This window comes from Egretta garzetta, unplaced genomic scaffold (genome assembly GCF_000687185.1).
Source record: "Egretta garzetta isolate BGI_Z169 unplaced genomic scaffold, ASM68718v1 scaffold131, whole genome shotgun sequence".
NCBI lineage: Eukaryota > Metazoa > Chordata > Aves > Pelecaniformes > Ardeidae > Egretta > Egretta garzetta.
This window is the reverse complement of record NW_009258478.1, coordinates 168,208-182,225: the sequence shown is the minus strand read 5'-3', so window position 1 is coordinate 182,225 and position 14,018 is coordinate 168,208. Positions and strand designations below refer to the sequence as shown.

The following is a 14,018-nucleotide window of genomic DNA, read 5'->3' as shown; positions in this document are numbered from 1 at the left end:
TCGGGCGCCGCCGGGGCCCTGGTTGCTCAGTGGCAGGTCTGCGCCATCGCGGCTGCCGCAGTTTCAGGTGTCTTTGCAGATATTTAACCTGCGTGCCAGTCCAAATTCTGAAATACTGCAACCTGGTTTTTTATATTTACTATTTTATTTAGAGTGGAAAACCTGTAATTCTTTGTTAGCCTTTAGGCCCAGGTTAGGCAGCTTTCAGCCCCTCTGTTTTCTTCCAGAAAATTCAGTGGAAGGTGTTGGAGCCTTCCTATTTCGGAATGTGTTCCAGCAAGCCGCTCTATGACGGGGATGCTCTGCCCTGCTGCCTGTTGGTAAGACGTCGTCGTTAGCACTTGAGTTGAGGAAGAACTTTGCTTTTGAAGGTGTTATTTGGAGAAGTTTCTGTTCCGTAATAAATCTTGTTTTATTGAAATAGAGTATTTAATTTTATCGCCATCATTACAGGGTATCAGTCTCTGGAGTAGGCAAAGCCCATTGTAAACACAAAGTGGAGCTCGTACTCGGGATGGTTTTCATGGCAACACTTCTTTCATACCTACAGAGTTGTGACTGACTTGAGCTCTGGTGCACAAAGCCTTACTGCACTCTTGAACAAATAACTTAAGAACCTCAAATGTTTTTGTCTTTCTCAAGTAGTTTGCCAAGGTTTCGGGAGCCCAGTCCCAGCACGCCTGTATCATTCATGTTATTTTGTGGTGAGGACGTGTTGTCTTCAAGCGCGTTGGCTATGTTGATCCTGTCTAAGCAGCTCTTGCCAGTTCAAGAGGTTTCGACGGCGTGTATCCTGCTGGCGCCGCTGTTTCACCCTTTGCTGTGGTGTGCTTGCTCCCTTTTTTCCCTGAAAGAGTGAAAAGTGAAATATATTTAATTTTTTTTTCCCCCCCAAACCTCAAATTACTGTGAATATTCGCAAGTATACATCGATGCCAAAGCATCTTGTTTTCTGAAGTCTAAGTCTGAGGTTGTAGATCCCAATGTTCTAGATCTTGTGTTCCAGAAGGAGGGATAATGATGGAGCCCATCCGGAGGGGAGCACCTGGCATCCTTTGAAGTAAACGCTTTCCCTGTAATTAAAGTGATTCATGGGATTTTGCTGAATTTCTGACAAGGACATTGATGGTTACACCTCGCGCGAGCTCTTCGGTGACCCTGACATTTTGTAGTCCTCACTTCCCACAATAGACTGCCGTGATTTGGGCTCTGGAAAGGCGTCTGTCAGAGCTTGATGGAAGAAGCAATTGAGAGCCCAGAGATGTTCAATTGGGGTGAGCGGCTGAGACAGCCTGCCCTTTTTCCTGCCCTTTTTCCTGTTCTTCCCCTCCTGCAGAAATAGTTTTTACAAATGAGGTCTGCTTTGTCCTCGCTGTCAAAGGCTCTCGCCGGCTGTCAAAGCGTAACGTGAAAGGCATCGGGAGAAATGATGGCAAGAGGGTGGCAATGTTCCTCGGGGGAAGAGGCCTTTGTGGAGCCTTGCAATGCTCTGGTCGTGTCGATGCGTGCCCAAATAGAAATTAAAAAGAACCTTCAGTCTGTAGGCACGGGATGGGTTTGAGAGAGCGCCTTGTCTGAGGGAAGTGTGCTCGCCCCAAGTATGGTATCTGAAAAATGACGTTAAGTAAATTTGCGTGGTGGAACTCCACAAAAATAACAAAAGTAAAGCGACCTCGACTTCTGGGAGAGGTAAAGACAATGTTTGGTGGTTTTTTATTTTTTAAAAAAAGCATAACTGATTATTTCAAATAAATCTTTAACTGTGTGAAGAAGCAAACAGGAGGTTGCTGTCCCCCGTGCCTTGCCGGTGTGTGTTGTGGGCTGTTTGTACGTAGCGCCGGGGGCAGCTCTCCCAAGGGGGCTGGGAGGTTGGTGCCTCCGAGTGGAGGTGGAATCCGCCTGGAATCCCTGTGCCTACCACCCGAGCACATTTCAATGCTGCCTGGGAGTTAAGCATCGCTCTTCTCTTGCCTTTGGAAGCTTAAACTTTAATTCTCAAAGATGATTAAGATCAACTGTCACTGAGTGTGAAAAATCCCTTCCTCGGATCGCTCGGCTTGTCCCTGGAGCGTTACAAACTGGCCTCTGTTTCTGGGATGAGCGCTTGAGCAGGCCCACCTAGGAACAGAAAATACCCCCTGTTTATTTTCCTGTGCCGACTGTTCCAACTTTAATTGATTCCTGCGTGCAGCCCGGAGAACGGCCCCGCTGCCAGTTCCCCTCCGAGAGCTGCTGTCTCGTTCCAGTCCAAAATGGGAAAGCTCTGGCAGGGTTCTTGCAGCGATGGAAATGCATTGCCCTTCGTTCCCGTGCTATTCCCCACGCTCCCTCCGCCCTCACCGTTAACACCGAACGCGTAGGGTTTTAAAGTGCTGAACAGCATCCATCTTTGCGTTCCTGGGGCTGGTACAAAGTTAGCACCTTCCCGGCTCTCCCTGAGGGCCGAAAGCAGATGGACTCACCTGATGCGGCAGAAGGTGCCGGCCGATGAACCACCGCTGCTTGGCTGCAGCCCCTGGCGGGTAGCTGTGTTTTCCAGATCCTGCCATCAGCCTTAGGAAGGGCAGTCACGTCATGGAAAAATAGCAAATGCATTTTAAAATCCAAAAGAAACCCTATAATATACTAAATCTAATTTTAAGTCTTTAAATACAAAAGATAAGAACCCTCCCTTGTTCCCCGAGGAAGGGGCTTGCTCGGGGCACGAGGAGGTGCCGAGGTGGGGCTGCCAGCAGCAGCCTGGGATTTCAGCCCATCGTTCCTGCTTAGTGCCGTCGGGCAGGGACGTCTCCGCTCACCGCCTGCGTGTAGCGAGGAGTTTAGCGTGACCGGTGTGCGGAACTCTCCATCTGGTGTAAAGATTCGGACTCTACCGTGGAACTCCCTGCTTCTCTTTCCGCTGAAAACCAGCTTGGGAGTGGCCAACAAATGGTTTAAGCTTGGCATTTGGCTTGCTAGGGGATCTCGGCAAGGATTGCTCTGGTTTCTAATTAATAACATTCTGACTTCGGAAACGCTGCTGTGTTGCTGCAGAGGGTGTTCTGCAATGCAAATATTTATGGGAAATCCTCACAAGGGCACTGGTGTGGCCTCGCGTTCCCTCGCTCGCCGGGGGGATCAGTTAACAAACACCATTTCAGAGATGTATATTTTTCCTATGATATCAAGACAGACAGGAATTTTTTAGATGGTGTTACTTTCTGGCTGGTTTCGGAGCTGTTTATACCGGCGAACACGCTCCGTCTGAACCTGCGTGGAAAGAATACTGCCGTGCACAGCGGGGGAATAAGTTGCCATAGAGAAAGCGCTTGGTTCGTGTCTGTCTCGATACTTGAACGTTTGAAAACCTCTTACAGGGGGAGGCAAGGGTGCGTGAGGGTGGAGCCCGCAGGGGCCTTGCCGGCTTGGGTGCGTCCTTCCAAAACTTCCCCATCCTATCGCTGATCCTTTCTCAAGGGGAAGAAAAATCTGCGCTCAATCGTGCCAGGCTGCATTAGCGCATTGGGGCGTCTGAGTGTTCCGAAGGCGGCCCAGGGCCGAGTCTACTCGTCTTGGGTGCTTGGGTGAGGTTTGGGGTTTTTTTTCTTCTTTTTTTCTTGTTTTTGTGAGAAGCAAATGAGCATCTTTAGGAAAGCGGATCAGCTTGGAGGCAGAAGGTCAGATTGAAGAACAGTTCCAGCCACTTTTCTTCCTTAGGGCAGCCCTGTGCCTACGCCGGTTTTGAGTCACCGCAGGGTATCGCCTGTCTCTGCATTCACTGAAATCCCACCGTGTGTTGGTCCTGCCGTTCCTTCAGGCCTCGCGTCTTACCACAAGCGAACAAATACAGGATGAGATCTTGGTTCAGCTCCTGGATGAAATACGTTTTATTCAGCCTACAAAAGCAAGATCCCAGACCCTGGAACACCAAGATTCCCGGTGGAACGCTGTTGTTCCACCTCCACCGAATGTGTTTCGGGCAGGCCGTTCCCTCCGGTGCGTTGATGCTCTGAAGAATAAACGTTAAGCCTGGAGGAGACTCTTAGTTTGTCTGCTCTGACCTTCTGCGTATGCCGGGCTATGGAGTTTCGCCGGGTTCCTCCTCAGCAGAGCCGAATAACTCGTGCTCCTCTGCAGTGTGTGTGCCTGGAACCTTTGGAAGGTGCAGATTGAATCGCTTCCCTTCCTCTCGATGGTCAAGTGCTTGTCTTTCATTCTTCACTTGTCTAAAGTATTTGTTGGCACCGGGGTTTTTCTCTTGTAGGTGTTTATCCACGATGTTCAAGCTGTTCCTCCGTGGGTCGATAGAACGACCTCCTTAAATTTCTCACTGTATGGCGTTCAGTCACTATCTCTTTTTTTTTTTTTTTCTTTTAAGCTCTCTCTGCACCTTCTGTATTTTGTGTGCCCCGTTTTTGAGCAGTCTAAACAAAGGCCCAAATGTGAATCCTAGGCAAAACATCCTAGCGTCAGTCCCGGCGACGTGAGGCGAGCTGCCCTCATCCGCTGCTCGCTCCCTCGTGCCAGACCCGGCTGCTGAGCTTCTGGTCAGGCCCCGCGCTCGCCTGCCCGTCCACTGCCCTCCCCAAGAGCAGGGGGCTTTTCTGGGGACACTGCCTGTTCTTCGGAGGGGGTTCTCCTCTGGTTTTTTACTACTCAGTGGTCAGTTGGTGCGTTAGGAGGCGCTTTTCAAAGTGGTGTCTGTCACTTGGGATTTAGTAATGCCTGATTTGTAGAATTCAGAAAGAACGTGTGCTTTGCTGTTGGGTTTCTGTAGGGCAATGTGTCAATCTCCAATTGGGTTGAGGAACTGGCATTCAAGTTACTGATTTCCATGAATGCCAGCGTATTAACTGGGAAGTTCCTAATGACAGAAAATATCTCCTGTTTGAATAAAAAGCTGCCCAGTAGCTTTTTTAGCAAGACACTGTATTTGCACCTGCACACAGTACTGGTGGCGATGCAACAAACCCCGCGACAGGTAAGTGCTAAATTCCTGAACTCAAGTTTTCAAAGAACCTACTGGGTGAAAAACAGCGTGCTTTGCAAGAACAGCAGACGTCCCCCTTGGAAACGAGCCGCCGCGCTGGCGGTAGCAAGCTCTCACCTTGACTTCGATGGTCTGGCTGGGCCGGGGAGGCGCATCCTGCCGGTCGCGGTCCTGCAGGAGCGGGCAGTGCTTTGCTGCGGCGGGAGCTGCGCCGGGCCTGCCTCGCTGTCAGGGGGTTTCTTACTGTTTTTCTAACTGTTCTGAGCTTTCTGACTGTTAAAAAAAAAAAAAAAAAAAAATTAGGTTTTTTTCTGGGACATGATCACTCAGAAGTTCTTACACAGGGATGTTATGGATTGTGAGCATGCAGTTTGTAATATAAATTGTATTTATTATTAAATATTTCGGCAAGAAATGAATAATGGATAAAATGAAGCAGGGCAGCACTTCTGAAGAAAAAGTCATTCCCGTTGCATCTCAGAAATCAACATCATCTCTGCGATGTCTTCCCAGATGTTTTCCTTTAGCGCAGTTATCTGTAACCATTCCTTGTGTATCATCCTCTCTCTGGCAATTCATTGTGCAAGCAAATTCCAATGTATGGGATTTTGGATAAGGAGCGTTTGCCTAGCAGCATTAATTCTTGGCTAAGAATTCCGGTTCTGGGAGCACTGTCTGTCGTGAGCCTTGACTGAGGCTCAGAGCTGCGCATCTGTGTGTGTATCAAAACATGCGATTTTAATAGGAAACGTACTTGGTTTTTTTCCCTCACTTGTAGGATTCCTGGAAGACTGAACGACAGGAGGACTCCGCTGGGAGAGCTGAATTGGATCTTCACCGCTATCACAGACACCATCGCGTGGAATGTCTTGCCTAGAGGTAGGACTTGGGCAGGCAAATCAAGTTTTCATCAGAAGTGAGCATTGCTTATGCGGAGTCAAAGGATGAGGAGTGAGATAAATGAGACACTGGAATAAGGAGAAAATTAAAGCCTGATATTGAAAGAACAGATCAGAGTGAATCTTAAGGCTGGGTAAATTTTTTACATTCGCTCTCTCCTACCAGAAGCATTTCAGCAACCTCATTACTGGAAACCAGAAGGGTTTTTCCTGGTGCTAACATGATTGCTTTAGCTTGAATAATTTTCTTCCTCACTGTATTTGTGGAGAGCAATCTGTTTTCTTCCACATCTGTTATTATCCTATGTAAAGGGCTTTTTTCTCTTTCCTGGGAAGACAGTCTGGGATTCCCCTGGGTAACTTCATCCCATTTCTCTACCTCTGCTCTGCTCCAAATTCGTACTCGGGAGCACGGGTGGCCAAACCTGTAAGCACTTTCCAAACTGTGCTCTTTCTAACGCTTGGTGCAGCATAAACTCCTCTTTGCCCTGCCAAAAGATGGGGCATTTGCTGTCTTTTAGGATTTATATTGGCTTTTCCTAAGCACATCAAACTGCTGGTAACAGCTCTATAGTTCTTAATTAAATAGTACCCAAAGGTCCTTTTCTCCCTCAGTAATTTCCAAAAACTTAGGGAGGCTGAGCTTAAGTGAAAGACCAAAGGAAGCATTTTATCCAGAAAGGGCCCAAACCAACCTGAGGTAGGAAGTATTTAATTCTGTTAATGGGGAGCAACTGCCATGGTTTAAGGGAGCTCAGAGGGCAGATTTCCATTTAATAGTTGTCGCTGCAAAACTGTTGTAGATTCCTTGTTACTGGAGTAAAATACTATTTTTTTTACTGGAGTAAAACTTATTTTTATGTGTTTAAATGATGTTTGCATCTTACCAGAGGTAAGCAAGTCAGACATATGCGTGTAGTAATTCTGGCAATCTCTTGGCAGATCTTTTCCAGAAGCTCTTCAGGCAGGACCTGCTGGTGGCCAGTTTATTTCGAAACTTTCTCTTGGCAGAAAGAATTATGAGATCATACAACTGTACCCCCGTCAGCAGCCCTCGGCTACCTCCGACGTACATGCATGCCATGTGGTGAGTCGCCGCCGCCGCGTTGCCCTCGCCGCAGGGGCTGCCTGCTGATGCCTTAAGGAGATTTTGGGCACTGCCGAAAGATTGTTACTGCTTAGATCTAGGCAGTGCTTTACTGATTAGGTCAGTGGATCAAAAATGAAACGGTGTGTGGCAGCGTAATGCCCATCTCCAGATGTGTTTCTTTTTGGTGCGTACATAACTATAAGGTAAATCTGTAATACAGAAGCTTCGGTTCGGTCGTGTAGTCTTCTACTCTGAATAGGAAAGAGGTTGGGCATCTGCTGCCTCTGTTTCCACACAGTAAAGCTAGTCACCCGCGCCTGCGAGGGGGGGGGAGAGCAGAGGGCCTGAGGGAAGAATTCTTAACTTGCGTTGTTGAAGTAGGAGAAATGTTTTGCTGCAGAGCTCATCTACTTTAGCGCTGCTTTTGAGATGATTAATGGAAGCGGAGGTGGCACAGTTATCGAAAAAACTCTTCAGTGTGGTTCTGACTATCAAGCACACGTCCCGTGAATGATAGTAACAACAGTAATAACAAAAATACTTGCTTTCATGTTTTTATTCAGTATGATTAAGAACAGAACAGTACCAAAATTGGCTACGTGCAAACGGGTACAGTCAAGCCAACGTAGTTCCCGTAGGAGAGGATGGGAGCTGGGTAACTTGCTAAAAGGCTGAGAAACCAGCAGGGAAACGCAGCCGAGTGGGCTGAATTTGCCTGCGTTTTCAAGATCCTTTCGGTAAGTTCCCCCCGTAAAATTGTGGAGGAACACAAGTGCTGTGGAGAGGTACGAAGTGACGACGAGCAGCGTAAAACTGATAGCGGCATCGGTGAGTTCAATTTCTGTGTCACGGTTTCTCTAGGAAACGGGGGCAAGCTAACAACAGGGAGTCCAGATGGCATCTGCAGGGGGGAGCAGCCATCGGGGCGGCGTTCGCTGGTGATAGGAAGTTGCTTTAATCGTTGGAAAGCGTGGAGGCAACAGGGGAGGCTTGGGATGGAATCGTTAGCAATTGGGCAGCCTGAGCAAATGCACCGCGTGTCTGTACCCGGCAAACGATGTCCTTCAGTGCTTTGGATGAGCAACTTCGGAGGGCAATCCTTTCAGTCACTTGTACGTAGGGTGGGCTGTTCTATCGTTACGTCACATGAGGGACGGGAACTTTTGTAAGTGACGTAGAACCCCACCCTGCCCCCCGAGTTCCCATGTCGTTCCGGCTGGCGTTGCAGCCAGAGGTGGCCGAGCTCAGGCTCAGAACTGGGTTTCCAGTTGCAGTAGAGCGAATGCATTTTTGCAGAAATTTTGAAATTAAAACACTGAATTTCTTGAGTTATTTACAGCTTGCTTATGGCGAGTGTATTAAAACCCTGTATTTCCAGTTCCTTATGGGAATATAATTTATTCTTATTGCCAGCCTATTAAAAGCCTAATTTTCTGGTTTCCTATGGAGTTGGTGTTGCCATCGCGTGAGGAACCACAGGAATGAAGCTGGGAGGACCTGGATCCCATTCTGGCTCTCACAGTCCTGCTTGGGAGCATGATGGGTCCTACAAACACGTTCTGTTCTTTGCTTTTATTGCAGCTCTCCTGGTGCAAAATGGGGGTGTAAATACCTTGGGAAAGCCCCACAGACCATGCCACAGGGTAACGGCACTGCTGCCGTGTTCTAGGATTTACCAGAAGAAATTCCTTAAGGAAAGTCACGTGCAGGGCTTTTTTCCTTGTGAAGCCCGAGCACAAAGAAGACAGCAAGTGAGCAGAGCAGCTGTTGACAGACTTCATTCAGTGTCCTCCAAAAAATGGGTGGTTTGGAGCAAATCTGGCAAAGGGGGAAATTCCACTTCTGTCCGAGGCAGCTCGCTTCATTATTATGAACTTTTAGTAAGGACAGATTTAGAAACTAATTTAGGGCTCACTTAAATATTTTCTAAAAATAACCATCTGCACTTACCTATTGCCTTTCATTCAAGAATTTTCTAATGGATCCCTGATCTGAAACCTCCAAACCCATTTCACTGTTTAGATAAAGTAGGTGTTGGGACGGGAGGGCAGGGGGAGTTGGCCAAAGGAGCGCTGGAAAGAACAGAAACTTGGAGCACCATGATTCGATGGCCACGTTGAACCTGCGTCTGCGTTGTTACGTGCTGGGTGACACAGCAAGTTTCTGCTGGTTGCTGTTTTGTTGAGACTTTGCACGGATTTCTCATACCCAGCGTGTCAGGCGGTGATGTGGGGAGCGAGTCCTGGCTGCCGTGGCATCGGCGATGGTTTGATCTGCAAGCGGTGGGCAGGAATCGCCAGGGTTCTCTCCCCCAGTGCTATAAATGCTCAGTGAATGCAATGAGTGGCTCTGGCGTGTGCCAGCCACTGCTCCCCCAGGGTCTGACTTCAGACTTTACAGGACTTCCCCACCCCTCCTCTTCCTCCTTCTCCTCCCCTCTTCTGTGCGTTTTGGGCTGTTTATCTGGGTGGTTTGTGTTAGGGCCTCACACCTTTCGCTGGTCCCCTGTAACCCTGATCGTCTGTGCACTGGGTTTGTGTTCCTGACTCGGGTTTTGGTTTATTGCCCGCAGCCGAGGCGGTGCTGTCAGGTTCTGCCTTCTCCAGCCCACGCGTGCGTATGCTCGCCTCTCTTCCACTAGCCTCTGGGTGCTCGTCTGGCTTCCTGGGCTTTGCTCCCCTCTTCACGAAGGTAATACAAGATGATGGTAATATAAGATTATCTGTTTCCCTGCTGTTAGGCCACAAGCTGTTCTGCACATCCAGAGCTGGGATAGTGACTAAAAAAGGGATCTAGGTACAGGTACAACAGTTCACATCCCAGCAGAAGGCCACCTGGAGAAGCAAGCTGCTGTTGTACGTTGGTACATTTTTCACGCCATCTCTTGCAGAAAAGGCGTAAGTAAACGTCGGCGTTTCGCCGACTGCAGCAAGGTGCACACCATCTCTTCTGAGCTTTGCGTTCGCTGCCCCGATCCCCCTCCTCCTCACAGCAGCAGCCGCCGCTGTCCGCAGAGCGCTGCCCTCCTGGCGACGCTGCCTTGCCGAAGCCACGGCTCTGAGCCTGCCGGAGGGCTGGGCGGCTCCTGCAAAACGTCCCTTACGCTTGGCTTAAGCATCGCTTTACCTGGTCAGTAATTATGACTGCCCCTTTCCAGACATTAAACCTGAACCATTTGCTCTTTGTCTTTTTTGCTTCCCTTTGCCCGTTTGATAATTTTCCCTAAGTCTCACTCAAATGTCTCGTGGTTTGAGGGTCTGGCGTGGTGGCAATAGAAGCACTGAGGTTGCTGGAGCTGCTGCTCCTTTTGGCGTAGCCCTTTTGAAAACAACTTTTTAGAATTTTGACCTGTTAAATTGTTGGTTTATTCAATTCATTTGGGAGGGCACTGTGCCTTGTTCTGTTAATTGTCCTTTTTACCCGAACAATTGAGGAAAAGCGCAAACTTATTTTTTGAGGGCAAGTTTGACCCAGAAGTTGTCAATCTTTTCATTTCACTGAGAAGGGCACCGCATTTTGGGATCAGGAGCGCTGATCTCTGTGCCCCTGCCCCATTTGGTAGGCTCTGACCTATTTCTTACCTTCGTGGCTTTCCTGCCTTTATTGGCTTTCTCTGTTTGACCTGCGTAGGCGTAAACCCTTCCAGGCACAGGCTGTTTGTTTGGATTTGCATGGTGCCTCACGCTGGAGCTTCTTGGCTGCCCCAGGCCCTGCTAGAATACAGGTATTAATATTAATACATATTGATTGACCGGCTGTGCTGTTCAGCTTCAAGAGTCGCTCTGTCCATGGCGCAGGAAGAATAGGAGGCCTGATGCTCTGTTGGCAGCTCGATCTCTGTTGCGATGGGTTATGGTTTGTACATTACTGCTGTTGGCAGCAGGCTATGTTCACGGCCTTTGAAAAGACCTAATAATGTGTTTGGAAATATTTCCTAACATAGGTCATATATTAAAAACAAAGTACCTTAATTATGCTTTGGAAGAGCTATGATTTGTCTGTAATAGCACCAACCATGAAATCCCAGTTGAAAGAAAGTCGTAACATACTGCGCATAAAATAAGCTTGACATTCTAGCTGGAAAGAAAACCGTAATATAGCAACGCAATTCCAGGTGAGAGAGGAGCTGGAGCCCTTGGACGTTGTGGGGGTGCTCGGAAGGGCTGCGGGTCGGCTCACCGGTTCCTCGGAGACGTGCGTCGCATTTAGCTGTGCAGAAGGACTTGGTGTCTCCGCAAGAAGGAAGCGATCGTTTGAAAGGGTGTTTGGAACTCTTGGATGTTTGAAGGATCAGATTAATTCAGATTACACCATTGATTTAACCAGATTTCTTTTTGTGTCTACGCGTTGGCCTTAACATCTCCAAGAGCCATTGACGGGCTGCGGATAGTTTAATGGAGAGAAATGCGGGACCAAAATAGCAACGCGTGTGCTTTGCGTTGTGGCTAGAGCAGGGGAACGCATGGGCCGGAGAAGGGAGGATTTCCTCATCGTGCCAAATATTCACAGCAATAAATATTTTTTAAAAGTAGCTGCATCTGAGCAGCTTCCCAGCTGTCTCCCCTAACGCCGGCTGGGGGAGGTCGCGGTGAAGCAGCTGAATTTGGGCTGAAATGTGACGATTCTGTCAAACAGGGTATGTTGTGGAATTGCACTCGCGGAAAAAACAAACATGACAAATCTCGTCCAGTGTACTTGATGAAGTCTGAGATATTTAATGGGTCCAGAAATACAATTCCAAACAAGCAGATACCCTGGTCCCTGAGCCCCACGGCTACAGATGGCTTCAGCTTCTCTTTAGTTGCTCCGCAGCATGACCGTCCAAGCAAGAAATACTCGTTTTCACGAATATATGTGCGGTGCAATATAATACAAACTATTCCCGGAAGAAGAGAGAATGTTAAAAGACATCAGTAATACATTATGCGAAAAACGTGACGTGAGAATTAAAAGCATTCGACGTTGAGTCAGCCCTGAAAATTTGAGTGTAAGGAAATCTGCCTGCGTGATCTGTCCGCTGGCGCAGGGCACGTGGGAGACGAAAGGCCAGCGCGCGTCTCCGAACCCGCGCCTCGTGTCTGCTGTTGAAGTGTTGCTGTGGGCTTCCCTTCCCCAACACGGCCTGGATTTGCACGGTAATACAGCCGTCGAGCAGAGCTGGGGTGAGTCAGCCCTGAAAATTTGAGTGTAAGGAAATCTGCCTGCGTGATCTGTCCGCTGGCGCAGGGCACGTGGGAGACGAAAGGCCAGCGCGCGTCTCCGAACCCGCGCCTCGTGTCTGCTGTTGAAGTGTTGCTGTGGGCTTCCCTTCCCCAACACGGCCTGGATTTGCACGGTAATACAGCCGTCGAGCAGAGCTGGTACTCTCGGCCTTCTGTTCCTCGCTTAAAGTCCAAACTTTGCAGCACCTCCGGGAAACAAAGTGAAGGCAGCTGGATGAGTTCACACTAAATTATTCAAAGTTTAAACTGTCCTACTGTAATGAAACTGGGGAGATGGGGGGGCACGTGGAGAGGGGCTGTGTGCTGAGGGGCTAAGAAGAATTGAAACTACAATATAAAGGCAAATACATGAGTGTTTCTGTCGTGGGAGAAGAGAGTTAACGACGGAATGCAGGGGAGCTCTTTCCCCGTTTAATTTTTATTGTAGAATTATGGAGGAGCGAGGCCTTTTCATTTTTAATTTTCATACACTCCGACATGCTGCGTCCCTTCCCAGGACGATGGCTTGTGTCTGCTTTGCTGAGTGCCTTGTTGAACGGATGGATCAGTGCAGAGAGACGCAGGGCATGGCTGGCTTTTCTCTGCAGGCTCTTTCTGTCGGCATGCTGCCTTGCTTTGCTTGTCCTGGATGAACGGAAGCGCTTCCTTGCCTGTTTTTAACGGAGTTGATCTTCCAGCTGAGGGGAGGATTTAATACACATTTATTCTGAGATATATACGGGAGAGGCATGAGAGTAAGCCTGTTTTCTCCACAGTTGAACCTAAGGAGTCCCCCACCCTAACACAGTTGAAAGCCTGCAAGTTTGACCTCTTTCCATGATGCGGTTGCTTCCCGGCGGAGCGTGGAGCACTGTGAAAGGCTTTTGCCTTTGTGAGACGTGGTACTATTCAACTGCCAGGTCTCGAACAAGCGTAAGGGTAAGGATAGCCATGCGCTGTGGCTGATGGCCTAAAAAAGTGTTTTGAACTCATGGTTTGAGGGCTGCTGGTCCCGCTGATGGAGAACTCGAGCTTCACCTCCTGTGGTGCCTTGGTCCAGGTTCTTGCTAGTTACTGCCTCGTGGACATAGGGTTTGGACCACATAGAAATGGCCACCCCCTGAGAGGTGGTGTACGATGGAAGGTCCCTTGGACTTGGTCAAATCAGTCACTGTGTGGGAACGCTTGTTTCTATTGCCCTTTGGGGGGAGGCATAGCAAGGAGGTGTATAAAGCCTTATGTTAGGGGTATGAGAGCTTCTAACTCAACGGGGGTGTACAAAGAGGAGTTGTCCTCTCTTCTTGTCCAAGTGCTCTATCAGTTTGTTGTATGTACAGAGTGATGAGGACAACACAAGTACAAAAAGCCTCGTTAGCACATTCGTCAGTAGGATAACATGGTGAAGTTGAAACATGGCGATGTTAGGTGTCAGTAGGTTATCGCCCAGCGGAAGCGTCATGTGTCGTCTTGTCACAGCGAGGGGTCCGGGGGTTATTGGAAGAGGGCAGTGAGGAAGGAACAACACCAAGGTATTACCCAGCTCTTTCTGTACCCGAAGTAGTGAAAACAAATCTTCTAAAGCACTCTGCAGACAGCAGTCTCCGCAAAGAAGGAAGAGAAGCAGCGATCTCTTGGGTTGGCTTTCATAAATCACTTCTAGGATGCCACGCCACCCATCCTTGTTTCCCTGCTGCTCCCTAATTTATCTCTTGTTTGTGTGCTAAAGTGTAATATTAGTTGAGGGAGCATATCTACAAATTGCCCACCTTTCTAGTTCCCTTTGGCGTATTAAAGCAGTCAATCACCGCTCCTCCTCCTCCCCCCCCCCCCCCCCATTTTTTTCCCCATGACTCTAACAA

The 14,018-nt window shown here is 48.6% G+C and overlaps 1 protein-coding gene across 1 annotated transcript in view; it reads left to right on the top strand.

The window, feature by feature from the left end:
- RPTOR (regulatory associated protein of MTOR complex 1) overlaps positions 1-14,018 on the top strand; it is a 163,041-nt gene that overhangs the window by 67,425 nt on the left and 81,598 nt on the right. Inside the window, exons 9-10 of the mRNA XM_035899198.1 lie at positions 5,748-5,848; positions 6,811-6,955. Of these exons, the coding sequence (XP_035755091.1) occupies positions 5,748-5,848; positions 6,811-6,955 (246 nt within the window). The remainder of the gene's footprint in view (positions 1-5,747; positions 5,849-6,810; positions 6,956-14,018) is intronic.